The 23,979-nt window shown below is 35.4% G+C and overlaps 2 protein-coding genes across 5 annotated transcripts; both read right to left on the bottom strand.

Annotated features, from left to right (window-relative positions):
* Positions 1-324: 324 nt before the first annotated feature.
* Positions 325-10,054, bottom strand: LOC105123855 (lysine-specific demethylase JMJ25-like). 4 transcript variants are annotated; one of them, XM_011023609.1, is made up of 15 exons: positions 8,441-10,054; positions 8,242-8,357; positions 7,539-7,638; positions 7,300-7,441; positions 6,677-6,740; positions 5,840-6,584; positions 4,773-5,102; positions 3,846-4,008; positions 3,540-3,748; positions 2,999-3,071; positions 2,820-2,905; positions 2,173-2,292; positions 1,271-1,343; positions 1,099-1,114; positions 325-666 (listed from the first exon to the last, which is right to left on the bottom strand). In XM_011023609.1, the coding sequence occupies exons 1-13, from the start codon at positions 9,968-9,970 to the stop codon at positions 1,278-1,280; spliced, it is 3,744 nt and encodes a 1,247-aa protein (XP_011021911.1). In that variant the 5' UTR covers positions 9,971-10,054; the 3' UTR covers positions 325-666; positions 1,099-1,114; positions 1,271-1,277. The 4 variants fall into 4 exon arrangements, with proteins under 4 accessions (XP_011021911.1, XP_011021912.1, XP_011021910.1 ...); XM_011023610.1 differs by lacking the exon at positions 1,099-1,114 and having other exon boundaries at positions 1,282-1,343; positions 8,441-8,805; positions 9,022-10,054; XM_011023608.1 differs by lacking the exon at positions 1,099-1,114 and having other exon boundaries at positions 1,282-1,343.
* A 3,206-nt stretch (positions 10,055-13,260) lies between these two features.
* On the bottom strand, positions 13,261-23,091 carry LOC105123854 (gamma-glutamyltranspeptidase 1-like). Its single transcript, XM_011023606.1, is given in 8 exon segments — positions 13,261-13,611; positions 14,106-14,243; positions 14,581-14,845; positions 15,284-15,519; positions 15,617-16,132; positions 22,374-22,705; positions 22,708-22,722; positions 22,907-23,091. Coding segments are annotated over 8 exon segments (1,845 nt in total). The 5' UTR covers positions 23,010-23,091; the 3' UTR covers positions 13,261-13,371.
* Between the last annotated feature and the right edge of the window lie 888 nt (positions 23,092-23,979).

Raw genomic sequence — 23,979 nt, 5'->3', positions numbered from 1 at the left:
AGTTTAATTTATATTGCTGACTGATTTACTGTTTGAGAATACGATTAAAATCATATATTAAAAAAATATTTTTTTTAAATTAGTATATTTTTAGATCATATTATATTAAAAATAATTTTTAAAAAATATTATTGTAATTTCTTAAAAAAAAAAAAACCAGCTGAAACCCTTGAAAAAATCAGAGGCGCAATCCATGATTTTCGGCCGTCCCAGTTCTTGTTTCAGTAATGCAGACTACTCAGACACTTGCATCCAGATTCAAACACAAGAATTAGTAAAGCGAGTTTGGAATTTTTGGGTAATAAAACTCATGACCTGGGATAAGTAAATATAAAGCAAGCATTTACGGAGTATTAGTTAGAAACATCCAGCATTAGTGCCGTGCCAATCAAACCTTGTACAGAAATCATCTTCCTCTGCTTCTATCTCGTTCAACAAAAATTATATGTTCAACCTGTAGTAGGTGACAATCCCAGAAGAGAATCTACTCCACTGACGACGATGAGAACAGAGGAGATTTTTTACGGTGACTATTTTATGAACCTAGAACATAAAACTAGCACCTGAAACAAAAAGAAATCCTGCCTAAGGATGATGACACTGCAAGTCACCCCCCCTTCTTCCTCCCAGCCTTCTTTTTCTCAAACCTTCTCGGTTTTCTCCACTCTGAAATGAAACAATTCAAACACTCGGTTGCTTTAACAAAAGAAAATAACAATGAAATGCATAACAAACGATTGTTCAGAACCAATAATCCAAGTGAACAGTTCTCCTTGACACGTGACCAGAAAGAAAAACATCTGCATTTCACATTTGCACCAAGAGGCTACAAAGTTTAAGGTTGCTTTACCGACAGCAGCAGCATGGCAATCTAACAAAAAGAGATTATAGCATACCTTAATAACGTTCAGCAACAAAAAAAAAAAGTTGATCTTTTTCCTTTTTGTTCCTCAATTTAATTTCATCGAGTGTTCCACTGAGCAATTAGTATAATCAAACATTTCACTTCACTGTTTTCCTTCAGTGGAATCACTTGCATATAATGAGCAATTCTTTTATGGACAGAATGAATGCATTTTCACTTATTACACACCAAGCCCTGTCATAGACAGATCAAAATGCTACATAAATACATGGCTGCGTCATTCCAAACTAATGACATGAGCATATTTTAAAAAAATCCTTTTGGCAATGATTTAATAAAAAAGGGAAAGAAAGAACTGAAATACGAATACGCTGAGTACTAATTTAAAAATCAAGCATGAATGGTTAGTGACTCACTTTCCATCCTTCATCAGAAAATCTACAGCATGTCTCGCAGCATGAAGTAACATTTTCTTTATCTGCATCAAAAACCCCCCCAGGTTAGATTTAGTCAGTGCATGATCAACAAGTGACCAAGAGTAAAATGCAGTGCAACCAAAAAAATGAATGTATGGCCACTGGTTGTGGGTTTTTATGGTGCCATAAGGTAAAGACTGTCGGATATGATAAAAATAATCAAGAGCAGCTGAATATCACAGTTGTGACCAGAGATGGCAATGCTGAGAGCAATGTTACAGCACTTGCAGTTCGAACAATGATTTGGACGGACAGGCTTGGCTATTCTATAGTATTTCATTATTTTGCAATGAAAGTCCTTGGTCTTCATTCTTCTTGTGTTTATCATATTGCAAGATTTTACTACCACACCAGAGATTCTTCTATTGTGAAACATGTGGTAACCAGGGAGAAATGAAACTCTCCATGGTATGCATACGACAGGACTACTCAAAAAACCAAGTAATGCCCCCACTTCATCCCCAAATCAGCTCTTTTCACTCTAATGCAATTTCTCTTACTACAAGATCCTATAACTTTTCAGCATTAACCAGAATATCATCATAGAATAACTCTAAATTGTAGATTTCAGAGGTCCTACATTAAATGTGTTATAGAATGATTAAATGAAGAAATTGATCTAACTCTTTGGATGGATAAGAAGAGAGTATCAAAAAAAGACATTCACAACAGATACAATTGGCCAACTTTTACATGAAAGACTCCATTCTCTAATTCACAACACTTTCAAGGAAAGCATCTCGATGACCAAAGACTCATTCCCTTCAGATTGACAAATGGGTTTCAGCACTTTTCATTATTATATAGACACAATAGGAAGATTACAAATACCTCCAGCTTGTCTTCCTTGGCCTGATGATTTGGGGGAAGCTGACGGAATTCCTCTGTCAAATGTATGCACTCACCAACATTTTCAGGCGAGACGAAGTCAAGTGCTACCTTAATGCAAGACTGTACATGTACAAATTAGTTATCATGGAAAATCAGTCTGCATTTCTGATTGTGTGTATGTGCCACTGGTATAAACCACCACACGAACAAGGAAGCTCACTACTTAATGGCAATTAAACTCCCAGATTTAATATTCAACTTTTTAAGACAAGACCTAAAAACATAAGCACATTACAGTAGAAAACTTGAGAGTTATACTACCAAGTCATCAAAGGACTACATCCACATCAGATGTAAAGAGATCTAGACTGTTGAATAACTCAGTAGATCCACCTCATCCTAAAATTTTAGGAACTGGACCATAGCACACCAGGAACACCATTAGACCATGAAGTGCACACAAAAAAAAAAATAGCTACAAAGTTGTGGAGACCATGAATAGGACATTGTTGATTTCTGAACCTCCTACGTTGCCTAATTCCATGATCAAGATCAAAGCGTTGCCGTCAATTTCATTGCTCAAAAAATGACCAGCAGGAACTGCCACACAAAGTTTCCGGGTAAATATAAAACAGAACAAATTTTACCTTCAAGTTTCTAACTTGATGAGGACAGCCTGCAGGAATAAAGACAGCATCTCCAAGTTTCTGGACAAATGTCCATGGTTCAATGCCTGCACATCAGTGTCAGTAGCATATTTATAAACCTCAAAATCCAGAGGAAAAAAGAAACTGACTGAACCTATTATATACATTACAGGACTAACCATATTCCTCTTTTAGCTTCCTCTTGTGCTCTAGAGTGAAATAAAATGTCTGGTCATGTATGGAGTGAACAACCTACAACACCAAAAGAACAATAGTTCATGCAGTTAATTCAAGGATGCAAGCAATTTATGCTACAAATTCAGACAACCAGCAGTAATCTGATTTAGCTGGTCCATTTAATTCAGTTTTGACAAAACAGTCTCTCTTTTCAATCAGCTACCATGCTCATCCCAACTTTCCCCAACCAATTCATAGCATTCATGGTGCCTTTCCATACCCACCCTAGAATATTTCTTTAACAGATACCATTTAACAAATTCAAGATTTTTTTTAAAAAAAGCATCAGTGCATAACTTGTGTTCTTGTTACCCAAAGCTTTACCACAACATTCATTTTCTTGACCATGAATTAGGAAACACAACAGAGTATTTTTGAGCATGGAATATAGACTGTTTATTCCAAACCCTTGAATTAAGCAAATCTGAAAGTTATAACACGACCATGGGCCAAAGGTAAAAAAGATAGCCAATACACGATTACCTTCTGTAAAGGGCAACAATGGATATGCCTAAATTCTTTGAAGTGCTTATTGAGATATTCCTGCAATTTAGGAACATCTTCTCTCCGGAAAATATCCCAAACAGCACCTCCATCTAAAGCATCAGGCCATTCCAACTCATTTGCACAATTTAAAGGTCCACTCTCATAGATTTTGCCTTGAATCATTTCTTCCTTCTCAGCAGATTTCCCTGATTTATTTGAAAAGGCAGAACCATTAAGCAGAAAATTGTAAGTCTGGCCATCAACTTCGCCAGATAATAAACGCATAATCATTAGGTGACCTACCAGCATCACCACCATTCTTGTTAACATCAAATTTATCCACATTCTGATCATATCCAAAAAGTTCTCTCTGGTCTTGTTTGAAGTGAAGAAGCTTCAAATTTTGAATCTCAGCAAGTTGTCCATCGCTATAGGATACCTCAGCAGTATGCGTTAAAACATTCACCTAAAGCAGCCAAATTTATTGTGCACAAAATAATCATGAGGTTAAATAATTATTTCAGATCCCAATCTTGATAGGCCCAGCACAAGTAGATACTACAATATCAAGATTCACTGCTGGCGGGAAAAAGGAAAAATTCCACATTTCAAGTCTTAAATTTTTCTATGTCAGAATATATGAAAATCTGTCATTAACAAAAAAGCCATTAGCCATTGCCCCATCCCAGCAGAATCCTAGTGAGAGAAATCTGACAGTTCTTGAACATTTTCTCACTGAGAGCTTGCTGTCAAGCATCAAGTTCGCAACCTCATGTTTGCAGACCAAAAAATATTACCTTTTCTCTAAGCAGGTTGCAAAAAAATTCAAACACAACTCATACAAAGAGTATCATACAACAGTTAGTTGAGCATCACTAATGAAAATATCCACTGCTGCTTAAATTCACTTTCTTGATTTTTATGCAATATTTGGAATAAGACACGATGCTGATCCCTGACTATAGTTTCAAAGCTCCCAAATCTAAGCCTGTGATATCTCAATTAAAGCATGGCTTTGTAAGTCAGCAATTAAAATGTGGCCTCCAAGAAAAACTGAACATAGCACACTAAGAAAGGAAATTTTAAGTTGTCTTAACTTTTGTTATGGAATTCACCCTTCAGGTTTTTTCAGAAGGATGTGTCATTCTTATTGATTTCTAACCTTTCATTCTCTTTCTGTCACCACTATATCTTCTTTTATCTGAACAGGAATAAAGGAAACAAACATACCGCATCAGACATGTCACAATGAAGCTTGGTAACAGAATCTCCACGCCCAAGCTCTATCGGAAATCCATAAGCAATATATGTCTTTGGCCCCATGTCTGGCTTCAAAGAATCCTGAGGCAACCTGATAGCAAGGTTTAAAGGTCCACTGCGGCGGTCAGTATACTCCTTGAAGGGCAAACAACAGGTGAATTCAACATCATGTCGTGGCAAACTTTCACCAAATGTTTTATATGGGGGCCAGTCTTTCAGCTTCAGTATCTGAGGCCAATTTTTACCATCAAACCTTCCCTCCGTGTAACCAGTAAAGAATTTATGGACATTAATATCTACCTGCATTCATCAAGAATTGAGCTTCATACTAAAGATCATAACAAGTGATGACATTTCAATACAGATTGCATGCATAGTTATCAAGATAAATGGAGAATGATTCACAGCCATAGTTACCAGAAAATAGCATCAAAATATTTGTGCTCAACAGGAAAGAGATTAATTGAGATAATGAAGTCTACCAAAAATATGCCAGAACTATTTGAAAAACTCATTCAATTTCAACTAGCAATGTTGCAGCTGAGTTTTTATTATGGCAGTGATAATTATTTGGGTTGTTGCTGGGGTTGTTAGTGGTTGAAATAGCTCAGATGCATAGGAGCAGCGATTGTTTGGTGATGGCTCAGATGGTAGTGGCGCAGACATGGCAAAGCTAGGTTTTATGAGAAATGGGTTCTTGGTTGAAAGGTAATTTAGCAACTAGCAAGGGGTTTTAGGCTTCACAAGGAGACTGTTATGGAGAAGAAAGGATGAGGAAGGTCTACTGTGGTTCGAGCTTGGTGAGAGAGAATATGAGGCATGAAATGCTATAATACAATGTTATGCGAACTCTTTGTAATATGTAATCAATTTCGGTAAAAAGAAAGTCTTTTGTTGTGGATTTGAATTATATGATCGTGGATATAAACCCTCCCATGATTATCAGAAAATAGCATCAAATCAAGCAATAAAAGGTGGCAAAATTTTGTCTTCAATGCACAGCAGAAACACAAACAAGAAGAGGTAAATACACTGACCTCGCAGCAACTCAGGCACTCAATTGCCTTAACATCCAAAAGTGTACCATGTTTTTCATGTTTGATCTGGCGGAAGGCACGCCACATGACCATCGGCTCCCAACTTAACCCAGAAGCAGTATCAAGCACATTGCTAACAATCACAGGCTCAGCTCTCTTCCAATGGAACTGAAAATGTTTCAAGTCATCCTCCATGATATCTTTGGCTTTTGGATTGAACAAATAGTTATCATCAGAATCTTCTCGACATGCTGCTTTTAACGACTCGTTACCATTACAGATATCATGATTGCCATTCGAATTAAAACACATGCATAGTTCAACGGGAGCATTAGCAGAGTCAATTTCACAGTTTTTTAAAACATCTTCAACTTTCTTTACCAACTCTGAAACTGAAACTGAAAAATTAACTCCTTTGTTTGGGAACAAACATTTCAGTTGTAAATTGCCACTACCGCAAGCACAATGAATGCTTCCATCTTCATTCACTTTCCATCCAGATTTTGGCCCTGTAAAATCCACAGAGACAGTCTTTTTTGGCGAACCAGCCAGCAATTCATCTTTTATTTCCTCATGTTCACCATGCATATACTTAAATCCCCTATCAATATACTCCATAACCACATCCGGCCCACCACCTTGCAAGCATCCAGCACGGATCTCACAGCAACAGAGAAGACAAAGATCAGAAGAGCAATTTGAGCAACTTCTGTGATAATCAAAAATAGAAGTTCGGCAATTATCGCTGAAGAAAAAAAAACACAGAAGTGGGTTAGTATCAAATCTTACCTCAAAATAGAAATGGTGAGAGACGTTGATATCTAAAAAAGAACTTACCAGAACATGCGTTCATCTGCAGGGCAGCTAGCATTTTCTATCTGTAAGTCTGCAGGTGGTACACCTGCAGAAATAAACTATTAGTGATCTGACAAGCAAGAAGGCCAACTCTCTATACATAGAAGCACAAGCACCCTTCAGCTACCCACTCATTCATAAATCATGCTCACCATAAAACATAGATAAACAGACATCTCCGCGCCAACAAGTAGCACAAGCGCATGCATAGAGTGCATGCTCATGATTAATTTTTTAAAAATCTATAACCAATCTTTTGTTAATGCAACTTCTAGTTTGGAGTAACTGCAAGTACAACTAAAAGAAAGGTCTTCTACATCCAATCAAGAAGAAAAACACAGAACATAATATATAATGAAAAAATTTATTCTTAAAACACAAATCATGACAAATAAAGAAAAAATAATCACAAGACTTGGGAATTTGACCATCAAAACAACAGACAATCATTTCATCCCGTGAGAACAACACTTTTTTATACAAAATTTCATTTTTATCAATTTCAGACATGCTTAAACAAAGACCATTTTGAAATTTATACAGAATCATTGAAAAATATTTATTGCTTATGAAATTAATTCCAAATATTTGAAACAAAAGAATACCCCTTATCCTAGCCTCGATTTCTCTCTCTGTCATTTGCTCTGTATCTAACAGCTTCAGAAATGGAAGAAGTGAACAAAGTAAAAACTTGGAGTGCTGCACTTCTTCTTCTTCGCTTACTTCCAGGTTTAAATTTTTCAGGTCCTGCAGACAAGAGGTAAAGTTGTTACATCTCACACTTACAATTAAAACCATTAACAAATACATAAAGAAGACTGATCTGCAAAACTAGAGAGCATACTTTTACTGGCGCATCTAAACGCAAACATGATTTACAGTTGCAATTTCCAAGACAAACTGGACAAGCACTTGCGATATCATCCTCTGTCATCTTAGGATACCTACAACATAAACCAAGAGTTCCTTAAGTAACAAAATCAATGTTAGAGGGATTAAACCATAGACATTTTCAAGATGATTGAACCTCACTAAAACATGTCTAAGCCATGTCATTTTCTTGTTGATTGTCCAAGCAGGTGCTAAAATTTCAAAACAGTACATCATATGCTAATTTACTTGTATCCGGAATGTAATGTTGCGAATAAGTTGGGTTAAAATTAGATTAGATCTATCAGTACACACAGATCATGCACGATATCACGTGTTCTAACAGTTAACTATTTCCTCCATAAATTTTTGTTGAAAAACAAAATAAATCTCGGATATAAGAAAAGAACCAAAGCACGATAAGTTTACCCCATTATAACATTTCACAAGCATAAGCATGCATGAGAAAAGGAAAGCACAAGCTAAGTAATGACATACAAATTCATGAAATTCCCAGCAAACAATAGCCTGAACTACAAATCAATATCTTACATTAAATGGATAATTGAGAGTTAATTTAGATTAAAAAACACCACCCTTAACAAATATATTTGTATACACGCACAATGAGAGAACAAAAGATTACAAGAGATAATCCAAATAATCGTAAACTATACCATTTTGTTAAGCAGGGGATACAATAGCGCTTCCTTTTACATTTCAGGCATCGAATGACACGGCCTTTATCACTTCTCTGGCATTGGTGGCACATTAAACACACTTCCTCAGTGAACTGCAAATCCAAATTCCGGGACGTAAACAGCCATTAATTAATCAAACAGACAATATCAACAATAAACCAAATAGATTCGTTACCTGAGTAGTGCACCAGGATTTGCTGCTCTGCCCAACTTGCTCTTTCTGACTCCTGGGCCCATGACCTGTCCCAGTGCAAATCACCAAAGAATCTCCTTCACCTTTGCCTTCACCACTTTCTTCCATTTCTTCTTCTCCTTTAATTTTCTCCTGCTCCTCCAGCTTCTTTTTCCCTTTTTGACTCGCTCTCTTTTTCCCACTATTCACATCACCGTTTTCCCTCTTTTTCTCACTTTCCAATCCATCACACTCCGAGACCCCTTTCTTCTGTCTACTGTCCGAGACTCCCACCTTCTTCCTGCTCTTCCTATGCTTCTCCCCAAAAACTACCTCGTCTAATGCATTATCAATCTCAGCATAATTCACTTTTTTCTCAGTTTTCCTCAGCCTCGTCTTTAAGGGACCTCCATTCTCTTCCACAACAACAACATTTTCCTTCCCCTCCTCGCTCCCCACCTCCTCATTGCCCAATTCAGTTCCCTTCTTCTCCTTGTTTACATCACTATTTTCACTCTTTTTCTCACGTTCCAGTCCATCATTCTCCAAGAGTGCTTTCTTCTTTCTACTCTCCGAGACTCCATCCTTCTCCCTGCTCTTCCTATGTTTCTCCCCAAACACTACCTCATCTAATGCACTATCAATCTCAGCATAATTCACCTTTTTCTCGTTTTTCCTCGGCCTCTTCTTTAATGAACCTCCATTCTCTTCCACGCCGACAACAGTCTCCTCCTCCTCACTCTCCTCCTCCTCATTACCTAATTCAGCTCCTTTCTTCTCACCCTTTTCACTGTTTTCTCCTCCATTCTCAACAAATTTCACTTTTTCCTTCCCTTCAACTCCCAGCTCTCCAATGCCTTTCCCTTCCTCATCATCCACCTCCTGATTCCTGAATTTACCCCCCTTCTTCTCCCTCTTCCTTTTCCCTTTCTCTTCCCTTTTCCCATCTAATTTACCTTCTTTTCCATTATCTACGGCTATCTCTTCTTCTTCCTCAGTGCCCGCCTCCTGTTTTTCCTTCCAAGCAAACCCTCTCTCTTCCTGCTTCACAAACGCCACTTCACTTTTATCACCAAATTCGCCTTCTTCCACACTCGCCACCTCTTTCTCAGTAAATTTCACCCTTTTCTTATCTTTCACAACTGATGAGACCCCCTTTTCATCATTCCCTTCTTTCACCTTCTCCTTCTCATTATCATTTTCTTTCTTCTTTCCCTTCCTTTTCTTTTCACCCTTATTCGCATTCTCCTTCAGATCACATTCTCGCCCTTCCTCCACGCCATTACCTTCACTTTCTTCTTCACTAACATTACTCTCACTCTCCTTTACCTTCCACTCCCTATTTCCCTTATTTGAGACATCCTTTGCGTTATCGAAATGACAAGTTTCCTCCACTTTCCCTTCAATTTCACTACTTTCAACTAAACCCCCACTTTCCTTCACTTCCTCCTCAGACCCACCATTCTTCGCAGCTTCCTTCTTCACCCCCGCCGTCGAGTTCGCCGGTCTCTGCCGCTTCCCGACTCTTGTCATCAAAAAATATTCAAGCTTTTAGCAGGAAAAAAAGAGGAGAGACTTAAGTTTCTTGTTTTAGAAAGGGTGAAGTTTCTTGTTTTAGAAAGGGTGAGGCTTTACTGAGAGTGGCACACGGACTTGTTGTTATAAGAAACCGTTTGTCAAAGCGGCTGTCGCGGGAATGTCAAGAATTTTAATTTTTTTCTTAAGTAATTTTTTTTATATTTCTGAATTATTTTAATATATTAATGTTAAAAATAAAAACAAAATATTATCTTAATATATTAAAAACATTTTAAAAATTAATTATTATTTCATTACTATCATAGTATGTAACATATTAAAAGTATGTAACATATTAAAAAATATAGTTGTAATTATTTTTTAAAATATTTTTAATTTAGAAAATATATTAATAATATATTTTTATTTTTAAAAAATTAACACATTAAAATATTTTAAAATATTAAAAATATATTAATTTAAATAAAAAATTAAATTTTTAAAAAATACTATAAACAAACCCAAAAACTCAATCTCTTTTAAAAGTGCTGGAAAAAATAGGGTTTATTGATTTATATATGTTTTTGCGTGTGGAATAAAGAGAAGAGGGCATGGGTTATGATGACTTTCGATTGATTTGATTGATGGGCTAATTAATTATTAATTTAGCGTTTTTGGAATTTTTGGCGCCTTGGAAGGATTACTGTGGGCGAATTTTTGGGACGGAAGGTTATCCCGCCTGTTTTTTAATTGATCTTAAGGCTGGTGGAAGCCATCTAAATTAGGCCTATCCGTGCGTTGATCCTTATGGATTTTAGGGGATTGATGTGGGATGATTAGCCCAGCTTTTGATTTTACAAAAATTAGTCTAGGACACCATTTCCATAAAAAAAAAAATCAGATTTTATTTAATTTGACCGAGTTAAATCTCATATCAATGAGTTATCAAGTAATTTACTATACAATACTCTAGATTAAAAAGTTGGGAAATTGTTGAATTGAAGTGAATTTAATATCATTATACAATACTCTAGATTAAAAAGTTGGGAAATTGTTGAATTGAAGTGAATTTAATATCATGGTAATGACTGCTTTTAATAATATTTTTTTAAAAAATTTATTTTAAATATCAAAATATTAAAACAAAATGAAAACCTAAAAAATTAATCTAAAGTAAAAAAAAAATTAATTTTTTTTTTAAATATTTTTAAAATACAAAAACAACCATGCTATTAAGTTACAAAGTTTAAATTAAACTTTTATTGAAAATTTTGAAACCATCATTTATTTGTATAGTATTTTTTTCTACATTAATCCTTGACCTTTTAATTTTTAAACTTGATTTAATTGGTCTTTAATTTGTTTGAAAAATGATGCAATCATGTAAAAAAAGTTTGATCACCAAAATTAAAACAAAAAAAAAGAACAATAAATCCACAATGAAATGTGAGATCATGAACTATATTTGTGTCCGTAATGTTTTATCCATGATATTTAAAGTTTTTTATTGTTGATTTTTTTATTTTAAAAAAAGGGATATGCAGGTTTGATTGACTGTTTTTGTACATAATTGTTTTTTAAGTGCAACAAAAAAATTTATCCAAATCAATTAAATATATGTGCAAGAAAATAAAAAAAAGTAAAAAAATTAAAAAAATTAAAATTAAAATATTTGACCATGTAATATAGAACATTTATCCGATTGTATTTTCTAGATTTTTTTATTTAACCAAATAATAATAAAACTAAAAAAAATATGAAAATAACTGAATAAAATACCAAGCAAAAAAAAAATGAAAATAACTGAATAAAATACCAAGCAAGCCTACATATATAGCAAAAACAAAATTAAAAATGAAGTTAATCAATATAAAACATAAGGCCTACATATATAGCAAAAAAAAAAATGAAGTTAATCAATATAAAACATAAAAACAATCATAGATAAATAAAAATAATATATTCAAAAATTAAATACATATTAATTATTTTAAAAAATCTTTCAATTCAAAAAAGCTAAATATAAAAAAAAGCTAGTAATACTTGAGGTGATTCAAGCACATTTAAAAGAACTAAGAAAAACAAATGACATTTGGTTACAAGTTCAAATAAGTTTAATAAATTGGTTTTATTCTAGTTATATAATTAAAAAAATATGTAATGATAATAAACATATAAAATTACCATAAAAATAAATAGCATAGTATCCTGAAAACAAATTGAAAGTAAAAATTAAATAATAAATTAAATTGATCTGAATAAAATCGAGTTAACATAATAGATATATAATCTCAATAATAAGAGGCAAGTTAACCCAAGTTAACTTGTAAAACTCGTGACCCATGTTTTTAAATCGAGATAAATTAATAAAAAAATTGAGAAAAACTATAAATCCAGTCCTTTTTTCTATATAAAAAATAACACCAAACAATGAAATCGAAATAGAAAATGAGAAAAAAATGATGATAACCTATATCAACATTTCAAAACTGTGACCTAACTTATTAAACTGAAAGCATAAAATGATATTAAATAAAAAATACAATTAAAAAAATAAAGATAAAAATCAAAATAAAAAATAAATGTGAGGGCAATACAAATTCTTCGATTGAAAAATTAAATTAAAAAACTCTGATATGTGGGGGCAATACAAATTCTTCCATTGAAAAATTAAATTAAAAAACTCTGATAAAAAAATTAAAAGAACAAGAATTAAATTAAAAAATAATATATTATAAATTTTGATTGAAAAATAAAATTGAAAATAATACTTAAAAAAAACAAAAAAACACAAATATTAAAATTAAAAAAAAAACCAATATATATTTTCTGGAAGAGGAGAGAAAAGACAGAAGGAAAGAAAGAAGAAACAGCTAGGGACAATCTACTTATTACTTGTCAATATGTGCTGCATTAGGAGAAAATGGACCCCACGTCACTTTGAAAGAGACAACAAAAGATGATATTTGATTGTCACATGTTGTTTTGCAAAGTCACTTAAAAGACACAGGTGATTTTACTTGTTAGAGCGTGTGATGAGTACGCCAACAATTTTTTTTTTTTAATATTTTATATTATAAAAAATAAAAATGCCAGCTCACCTAAAATAACAAAAGAAAAAAGTAATTTGATACCGATACCATTTAAGTACTTTTATTATTCATTTAAAATGAAATAAAGACAAAGTCCTTGGATAATTTGTTTTTGTTTTCACCTAGAAGGTTATTGTAGAATTTGTACTTTAAAAAATAGCGAAAACACATTTATTCCCCCAATGATTTTTTCAAAAGACATCTGTGTTCATATAAGAGGATAAAAATAGCCCATTCCAAGGCTTTATTTTTGTGCTCGGTGGGGCAAAATAGGTAGAACGCTGTGGATTACTTAACTAATTAATCTAAAATCAGCTCACGACTTTAATAACCAGCAGGCAGCCCTCCTTTCCTTGGATCGCTAACTCCCACCAGCTTTCCCATGAGTTTATTTCCTTCTGTAGTCTCTAAATCCTGAACAATAAATTGGCAAATGGTTCCACCAGCAATGTCTTGCAGGACATGGCCTCTTTTCTGGAGGAATGCCCTGACATCCGCAGAGAGTTCGAAGTGGTCGCCATACAGTGTTGTCCAGTTCTCATACTGTACTACGTTGGGAGTTAGCTGCATACAGGTGTAACATTTTATCAGGTCTCTGGTAAGGTTGGAAATGAAGCCCACTCGTAAGTTAGTCACAATTAAGAGAAAAAAAAGCTATCAGATTTCAGGTAAGGCTGGAAATCAGCTAATACTCGATCGTGGGATCTTTTTTCACAAAGAAAGATACACCTATCTAGGACCATCAACTCTTTGTGAAGGCAGAGCGGAACGTCCTGATGCAAGCTTTACAATAGCTTATTCTACAAAAGCTAAGACTAGATCGGCTTTATCAGGAATCGGCATGCCATTTCCAAATGCTATCATGCCATTCCCAGAGGGGGTGAATTGCATGTAAACCTAGATCCCATCCCATCCATAATTTTTTCAAGAAAATGTCAGATTGGAGTACCTCCAATCCCAGGAGATCACACAACGGCTAAAAATGCAAAGGTACTAGACTTAGTGTGCTTGCAAAAGCAGTAAAAGAGAAACTTTAGCGGCTTGGGATTAGATAAAACCTGATGATAGACTCTTGGAGCCAAGATAGAAGAGAGTGGATCCATTCCCTTCGCAAAATGATTTAAGAGAACCTCCGTAGTCCCAGCAATGATCATGGATCCCCCACTTGCGCCTACCACACCTTTCAGTTGCTCATCCTGTGGAGGGATGCACAAGACATAAAAAAAATTGCAGTGTTAAAATGTGCATAAGGTCTTAAAATAATGATAAACAAGGACAGTATCAGGGTCAAAATCTAAATGGAATTATATCTAAACATAACAGTAGTTCATATACAATTTAGAATCGAGTATCACACTCTATATCTGTTTGAGCATGCCTGTGGGCCGGCGCTGTGGTTCATTTGAGACCGGAAACCCCTGCCCCCTAAGCCTTTAAAATGTTGGAAATCATAATTGGCCATCTGGAGCCTCCGAATAGAGTAAATATGGGATCAATTTTAACTTGAGCAAAAGAAATCACAAAGCAGCAGACCTTCAGCACAATAGTAGGTGTCATGGATGATAATGGTCTCTTCCCGGGCCTGATGAAATTAGGAGGTGCAGGCGGTGGAACATGCCCAGTATTATTCCCAGGCATGGAGAAATCATCCATTTCATTATTCAGAACTATTCCTGTACTTGGAGATAGTATCTGTGCCCCAAAGTATGAATTCACAGTATTGGTCATGGAGACAGCATTCCTCTCACTATCTACAATGGATATATGACTTGTGCCATGATCATTAATCTGGCTCCACCTGTCAAAACGCAGAACTTGGTAAAGATGATAGGTACAGAATATAGATTGTCAGCATAATTTATACTGCAACTTTCAGCACATGCCACAATACTGAAAATGTTGGGAGTTGGGTGGAGGAACTACTTTGCCTCTCTCAGTAACATCATAAAGCAATGAATTGCCCATCACGTTCTTTTTTCCAAACCACCCAGCGAATGGATCGTGTGAAGAATTAGAAAATGCACCATTTAAGTTTGAGGAAAAATTCAATAACATAATCAAGCAATGAACTACCTATCATCTAATAATGGTTTTCAGGATCATCCACTCCTAATCAACATAAAATTTTACAGGTTCTTGCAATTGAACATGAACATAAAAGGAATTGTATATTAGAAAATATCCAGCCATTCGTGTGCAAAAACAAATTTTATGCTACAGTTGCTACTCTGTTTACCTGCCACCATAATGACCAGGATCAAAAGTCATGTTGTCATAAATGGTTTTCTTCAACTCTTCTGCAAATTTGGGAGAGATCATATCTGATACGACTTGAGCAACATCAGCAAAGTCAGGATCGCCAAGCTTCATCCTCACAGCGAACGCATGCTTTAAAGATTCAACTAGTCGATGGAACCCAAGGGGGCCAGAAATGCCTTCCGGGACTCCGTATTGGGCAAGAATGTTCAGAATCTGTGGCAAAGGGAGCAGTAATCCTAGATTATTGGTGTTTTTTTTTTTTTTTTGCTGTCTAAAGTCAGAAGATAAACAGGCACAGAGGTGCACTTACAAGCATCATTGAAGCACCCCCTGAAGAAGGGGGAGGCATTCCAATTATTTTGTAGCCTAGAATGTTAGTGATGATGGGTTCTCTAACTCTGACTTTATACCTCCGCAAGTCTTCTATTGTCAGTATCCCCCCAAGTTTCTGAATATCTCTTACCAAATTGAAACCTATTGGTCCATTATAAAAGGTTCCCACTCCTTTTGAAATTGTTCTTAATGTGTCTGCTAGTTTCTTGTTGTAACAGACATCACCTGGTTGCAAGAGATCACCATTTGACGTAAATACGTTGCGAAGCCCTTCATCTGCCAAGATACCTGATTGTGTCTTTTCCATCTGCATGCGGAGGTATCGTGAAATCTTGAATCCTCTGCGAGCTAGCTTCTCAGCTGGCCTTACAAGCCTTTCCCATGGGAGCCTTCCATGCTGTTTCCACGCTTTGTAAAGGCCAGCAAGTTCCCCTGGGACAGCTATGGATAGGGCACCTCTTGCTTTTATAGTAGCATTTCCATCATACATATTCTGCAGAAAATGGGTGAACAAATTATTTAGTACATAGCATGGTACAGAAACCTATCAATCTAGAAACTATCAGTTTTCCCAACAAATAAGACAAATTGAAAACATTAAAGCAGAAAAGTATATTTGCAACAAAAAAGTTATTAAATATAGTTTCTAGAAGCGTCTTGGTTTTAGCACAAGGCACATTGCATTTGCAAAATCAATATTAGAGGCAATTCAAAAATATATGGACAATAGGCTACGTCGTACCCCCAATTTCCTTGGTGATAAATCGATACACACCATATCAAGATGCATGGCCTGAATGTGAAAGCATATGCAGAAGATTTGAACCATATGGAGAAATTGTATTCTTGGGGGATAAATCGAGAAATGCCAGACAATAGATGGTTGAATTTTCAATGAAAGGACTGAAAAACATGGCAGATGGCGACATTCAGCCCTTGCTGGATCTTTCAAATGAAAAATTCTGTATGCCTCCAGTGGAAGCTCTCCACAAAGTGGATGTGCATCTATCAACAAAACAAGACTTAAAACAGTGGCAATTACCAATCAGCAATATAACTTGGACAGCAGCTAATGCAAGTGAGGTAATCTAAATTATTGGGTAACATAGGAAATGATATATATATATATTGACTCCGAATGTTCTGAAAACATTACTGGTTTATATTGGGATATTCAAGCATTCAAACACACATAAATTTACGTGGTCGGCAACTTGTCTACTCCACGGAGCTACTAGTTTGTATTAATCATTCAAAGAAACAATACAAACAAAGAGGAGGAGAAAACTCTTCTCAACTCAACTCTACACTCAAGCTTTCTCTTCACTTCTGTTCTCTCTATCTCAATTTTTCACTCTGTATATCACACACATACCTTCAGCTCTTTACCTTGTCTATTTATAGGCAAGGTTGGGGAGACATGGGGCATAAATCATGCAATGATTTATGCCACCTTTTAAGCCTCCATTAATGCCAAGTGGGAGATTAGGTATTCCCACTTGCATATAATGGAGGTGGGACATTATTTGTTTCCACTAACAATCTTCCACTTGGAGACAAATAATGAAATTATTTTTTATCCTTGAAGACCAATTGAAGTTTTATACAACTTCAGTTTATCAAGTGTAACTCTTTTGGTTAACATGTCAGCAGGATTCTTGCTTTCACAAATCTTTTCTAGCAGTAGTTGTTCATCATCTAGCAATTGTCGGATGAACTGATATTTGATTTAAATGTGCTTAGTTCTGGAGTGAAATGCTGGATTCTTAGCAAGGAAGATTGCACTCTGACTATCGCTATACAAAGTACCATTTCCATTCATTTTACCCAATTCTTTCAGGAAACTCTGTAGTCATACTATCTTTTTTGCAGATTCTGAGACTGCAACATATTCAGCTTCTATTATTGAAAGAGCGACTATCTTTTGCAAGGTAGAACTCCAAGAAATAGCAGTACCTCCTAGAGTGTGTGTGTGTGTGTATATATATATATATATATATATCATGTAGTACTCTTTCTGCTATCAACATCTCCTGCTAAATCAGTCTCTACAAAACCTTCAAGTTTCAAACCACCAATTATGAAAGTAAGACATGTCTTCGATGAACCTTTTAAGTACCTCATGATCCATTTCACCGCTTCCCAATACTGCTTTTCAGGATTGCTTATATATCAGCTTACAACTCCCACTGCATGGACAATGTCTAGTCTGGTACAAACCATAACATACATCAAATAGGCGATAATTGAGGCGTATGGAATCTTATCCATGTATCCATATTCTAGCTCAGTTTTTGGTGACTGGTCTTTGTTGAGCTTGAAATGATTTTCCAGAGGTGTACTTACTGGTTTAGCATTATCCATATTAAACCTGCTGAGAACCTTCTTGATATACTCTGTTTGTGAAAGTTTTAGTATGTCTTTGTTTTTATCTCTGATGATTCTCATGCCAAGTATTTGTTTAGCAGCTCTTAGATCCTTCATTTCAAACTGTTTTGACAACTGCTGTTTCAACTTATCAATCTCTTCCATGCTGATCCTGCAATCAACATATCATCCACATACAAAAGTAGAATGATATAGGAGTTGTCAAAATATTTGCATAGCAAGAATGATCAGCCTAGCATCTTGTGTATCCTGAACTACACATGAAGTTGTCAAACTTCTAATACCATTATCTTGGAGCTTGTTTCAAACCATATAGGCTTTTTTTAGCTTACAGACTTGGTTCTCCTTTCTTTATATTGCAAACCTCTTTGGTTGTTGCATGTAAATGTCTTCTTATAATTCACCATGAAGAAATGTTGTTTTTACATCTAATTGTTCAAGATGTAAATTTTCTGCAGCTACTATCCTAGAACAGCTCTGATTGTTGTGAGCTTTATAACTGGAGAAAATATTTCAGAGTAGTCAATCCCTTTCTTTTGTTGAAACCTTTTTATAACAAGTCTTGCCTTAAACCATTTTCTTTCGTCATGCTTAGTCTTTAATTTATAAACTCACTTGTTTTACAAAGCCTTCTTTCCTTCAGGTAGTGTGGTTAGCTCCCAAGTCTTGTTCTTCAACAACGACTCCATCTCGTCCTTCATGGCTAACTCCCACTTGCTAGATTTCCATCTTGTAAGGATTCTTTATAAGTTAATGGTTCACCACCATCTATCAGCAAAATATAATTCAGTAGAAGTATGAACCATTGTGGAGGCTTTACAGTCCTTGAAGACCTGCGAACAACTGGTTCACTTGGCTCCGCATCTTCTTGTGTAATAGTAGGTACAGATGTGCTTGAATCTTCTTGTAAAGACTCTTGAATGGTAACATCGGGAAGCCCTTTTAATCTTATGAACTCGGATTTTTATAGACTTGTATCTGAATCAGCCATATCTGTTTCTGCACTTGATCTGTCTTTGTACAAAACTTTCTCGTTGAAGATCACGTTCCTACTTCTGATAATCTTCCTGTTCTGACCATCCCATAACTGAAATCCAAATTCTTCATCTCCGTAGCCAATGAAGAAACATTTCTTAGATTTGACATCTAGCTTGTTGCAAGCATCAGAATCTATATGCATATAGGAAACATACCCAAATACCTTTAAATGAGAGAGTTGTATTTCTTTTCCTCTCCATACTTTCTCGGGCAGTTTGAACTCCAAAGGAATTGATGGTCTACAGTTGATCAAGTAAATTGCAGTATAAACTACATCAGCCCAAAAAGTTTGAGGTAACCTAGAATGCAACCTCATGCTTCTAGCTCGTTCATTGATGGTCCTGTTCATCCGTTCAGCAATGTCATTCTATTGTAGTGTGTCTAGAATCATCTTTTCCATTCTGATACCATTGATAGCGCAATATTATTTGAAACCTTCATCAATGTATTCTCCTCTATTACTAGATCTTAAGCATTTCAACTTCAGACCTGATTCAGTCTTAATCATAGCCTTCCATTTCTTGAATGTTTCAAACACATCAGATTTATTTTTCAGAAAGTAGACCCATACCTTACTGCTGAAGTTATCAATAAAAATCACATAATACCGAGAACCTCCAAGAGATGCTATTAGAGCCGGTCCCCATAAATTTATGTGTACCAGTTCTAGCTTTCTTGTTCTTAAGGTCCTGTCAACCTTTAAAAATTGAGTTTCTTCTGTTTTCTAAGAACACAACTTTCACAAATGTCTAGATCAACATTTTTTTAACTCTAGCAGCTTTCCTTTTGACTAAAGTATCTTTATCCTCTTTTAACTCATATGACCGAGTCTATAGTGTCATAGTTATGCCTGATTTTCTGCTTCAGTAGAGGCAATAATGTCTCCAAATCTTGTGGTCATATACAAGGTGTCAGTTTTCTTTTCACGAGCCAAAACTATTGCTCCCTTTGATACCTTCCACATACCTCCAGAAAAAAGGATTGAATGACCACTATCATTAAGTTGTTCGACCGAGATCAACTTTTTCTTTAGTTTAGGAACATGCCTTACATTTGTAAGTTCCATATAGGTCAATTCATTGTCTTGATTTGCACATCTTCTATACCCATAATATCCATTAGTTGTTCATTAGCTAGATAGACTACACCGTGATCTCCAGCAACATAGTTTTGCATCATTTCATGGTGTGAAGTACAGTGGAATGAAGCACTAGAATCAAGAACCCAATCATTAATTGGACTTTGTACAACAAGAATCAAAGCATCTTGTACCTTGTCTATAGTGGCGATTGCAGATTCAGCTTCAGGTTTTTTTGGTTTTGTGCGACTTCTCATGAAATGACTAGGTTTGCCACAATTCTAACATTCAACCTGTTTTCTGGGTCCAAACTTGCTTTTACTTTTGTACTTGGATTTTGATATGTTTTTAGATAAGCCTATATCATGTCTCTTCCCTCGAGTGTTGATATTGAGAGTTGAACCTGAACTTGAGCTTTCACCTAAGCATTTCCTTCATACTTCTTCAGCTAAAATCAGGTCTCGGATGTCATCATATTTTAGTTTGGATTTTCTGGCTGAGTTGCTTACAACTATTCTCATACCTTCCCAACTACTTGGAAGTGAAGCTAGCAAAATAAGTGCACGGATCTCATCATCAAACTCAATCTCAACAGATGACAATTGATTTGTGATGGTATTGAAGTTGTTGAGATGCTGTGCAACAGAGGTGCCTTTTGTCATCTTCAGGTTGAATAGCTTCTTCATCAAGTGCACTTTATTATTTGCTGATGGCTTCTCATACATCCCAGACAAGGCTTCCATCAATCTTGCAGTGAATTTTTCTTTTGTAACATTATGAGCAACTCTTCTTGACAAAGATAGCCGGATAATGCCCAAAACCTGTCTGTCAAGTATTTGCTAATCTTTTTCTGATATATTTTCTGGTTTGCTCCCCAATAGAGAAAGATAAAGTTTCTTCCCATATAAATAGTCTTTAATTTGCATTTACCAATATCCAAAATCTGTTCCATCAAATTTTTCAATTCTCATAGCCTTTATTTCTTTTTCCATTTTTAACATTTCTCGTATTGAAATTTGCCAAATCTGACCTTACAGATGTGTCCAGAATGGCCAAAAATATTGGAAACGACACTGAAATCACCCAAATCGGACTTTGAATGGCTAAGATCTTATCAATCAACCTTTGGGATCAGTGGACGCTGCAGATGAAGCCATGTGTCAGGAGGAATAGTGTCTGTGACACACTAGATCAAAACCCAACATGTTGACGTGGCTGATGATGACGTGTCGAGCATGTAAGTAATCCGAGCCCACAATACTGACGTGACAGATCCACGTGGATTTCTGTCTGATGTGTCTGTGTGCTGCCGTAGATTGTGACGTGACTGATGACTATGCAGAATTGCTGTTGTGGTTGCTGATTGGTGGCTGACATGTCGGGTCAACCCTGTTCAGTTGCAGGAATTCGAGTGAAGAAGATGCGTGGAGAGTGTGTGACGCGTCGGTGTGCGTGGGCAGTGCTGTCGTTGGCGCGTGCAGGCACGCAGGATATCGATTCTTCGCTTGGTTTTCACCAGTGGATTCGTCTCGCCTTCCTCTACACGATGGTATGTTCAAAAACATGTTTTGAGAACTTTGATTTTTGAGTTTGGAACAAACACCTTCTTTTTCAAGAACAAGCTTTGATACCAGTTGTTAGGACATTCAAGCATTCAAACACACATAAATTTACATGGTTCGGCAACTTGCCTACTTCACGGAGCTACTGATTTGTATTAATCACTCAAAGAAACAATACAAACAAAGAGGAGGAGAAAATTCTTCTCAACTCAACTCTACACTCAAGCTTTCTCTTCACTTTTGTTCTCTCTGTCTCGGTTTTTCCCTGTGTCACTTACCTACAGCTCTTTACCTTGTCTATTTATAGACAAGGTTGGGGAGACATGGGGCCTAAATCATGCAATGATTTATGCCACTATTTAAGCCTCTATTAATGCTAAGTGAAAAATTATGTATTTTCACTTGCATATAATGAAGGTAGGACATTATTTGTCTCCACTAACAATCTATAAGGAAGAAAACGATAAAAAAAAACGATGGAAAGAGGAAGGAATCACCATACTCCAAAATACTGCCAAATCAATGAAAAAAATGAAGGAAAAACCTCTTACTATTCATTTGTTGATGTGCCAAATTGCAACATGTTTTCCCTTTACTTGTGTTGATATTCTGTACTCAAGATGGTTATCACATATATTCTAGGAAAGACTTGTCAGAATCCTCATTACCTCAGAAGCTTGCATTGGCGCAGTTTCTCTCATGTCATAGGCATGTAACTCCCCGCTGGCAAGTCTGACAATCATAAAGGCTCCTCCACCGATGCCGCTTGATGCTGGGCTCACAACTCCCAAACAAAGAGAAGCAGATACAGCGGCATCAACAGCATGCCCTCCTTCACGAAGAACATCAATCCCAATTCTGGAACATCTACCATCATCAGTAGCAACAGCACCATGGCGTGCCACTACTGCTTGGTGTCTAAATTTGGTTGAACCACTCTGACGACTGTGAAGGCTTGAAGTAGCAGGGCACAGTAGAAAGAAGAAAAACAGAAGGATTGCCATAACGACGGCAAAGCTGCAATCAATAAAAGCGTTGATTTTGATGAAAAACATCTTAATTAAGTCAATAAAACCACACATTCCAAAATTCCTCATTTCATTACCAGAAGAAGAAGAAGAAGAAGAAGAAGAAGAAGAAGAAGAAATTGAAGATCACACAAAGTTGATTTCCACCTCACAAGTCTCCAAAAACTACTTACATGACAAGTCTCGCATAGTACAATGTATTCTTCTGCCATTGAAAGCATTGAATCTGCATGTGATGGTGGGGTGGTGTTGGTCCATTTGCTCAGAATAGAGCATTAACCGAGTCGTAGCTCTGTTTGACCTTCACGGTCCACTAGATTCTTTTAGATATTTAACATTTGACATTTTGAGTGGACGTAAATTCATTTTTTTCCTTGCATAAGTTATTGCATTTTTTTAGGAAATTAATCAATGAAAAGTATGAAAGAAAAATCTTAAAAAAATTAGGGTCTGGCTATTATGATATCTTTAAATTAGTTAAAACATTCACATTAACAAGAAATAGGAAAGCAACTCCAAACATAACACTATTTACAGTAAACATGTTTTCTTTTTAAAAAACATATTTATAATTTATTTTAATTTATTTTCTTATAAAATTGTTTTAATCTTATAATTAAGATTATAAACTTGTTAATTTTAATTAACCTAGATTATTTTTAATTTTATTTTTTTTAATTATTTTTTTTAATATTATCTTTTAACTTGAGATTAATTGAAAATTTATTTTTATAATTTATTTTAATTTATTTTTTATTGAGTTATTGTAATCTTATAATCTCGATCTTGAATTTAATAGGTAAATTGAATTAGGCTATATCAATTCAATATGTTATTATTTTAATTTTAAAAAATATTATATATTTTAAAATTTTTTAATTAATTATCTATGAATTATTCAAGATATTTTTAAAATTGTTAAATTAATCGGTCATATATTGAATCAATCCCTATACTTTTTATAATTCTTTCAAGTAAGACACACAATTGATTCGACTGCAAGTAGTGCGGGCTGTAGTTAATGAAAAAAAAAAAGGGCTAAAATAATAAGGCAAATCCTAAATTATTAGAAATTTTGATTCTTGAAATGAAACGCATCCGTGTCTATGATAATGGCAAAATAACACGTGAGTGAAATTAAATGGTGGTGATTTTTTGGATAGATGGTTTTCCAGTGTGTTTTGGTCGGTCGGTTGCATTTGAAGCTTGGATTGATCTCTTTTCGGGCCTGCGTTTCTTTGGCAGA

The sequence above is a fragment of the Populus euphratica genome, unplaced genomic scaffold, assembly GCF_000495115.2.
Source record: "Populus euphratica unplaced genomic scaffold, PopEup_1.0 scaffold12.1, whole genome shotgun sequence".
Taxonomy (NCBI): domain Eukaryota; kingdom Viridiplantae; phylum Streptophyta; class Magnoliopsida; order Malpighiales; family Salicaceae; genus Populus; species Populus euphratica.
The sequence above is the reverse complement of the archived record's forward strand: the minus strand, read 5'-3'. Positions and strand labels throughout refer to the sequence as shown.

What these genes read in the sequence shown, in the direction of transcription:
- LOC105123855 (XM_011023608.1), bottom strand. Translation starts at nt 9,970, where the DNA reads ATGACAAGAGTCGGGAAGCGGCAGAGACCGGCGAACTCGACGGCGGGG. An exon ending in ATCAAGTTAGAAACTTGAAG is followed by an intron (nt 2,293 to 2,819) that starts GTAAAATTTGTT and finishes GTACATGTACAG; the next exon opens with TCTTGCATTAAGGTAGCACT. An exon ending in TTTCTGATGAAGGATGGAAA is followed by an intron (nt 667 to 1,281) that starts GTGAGTCACTAA and finishes GTTTCATTTCAG; the next exon opens with AGTGGAGAAAACCGAGAAGG.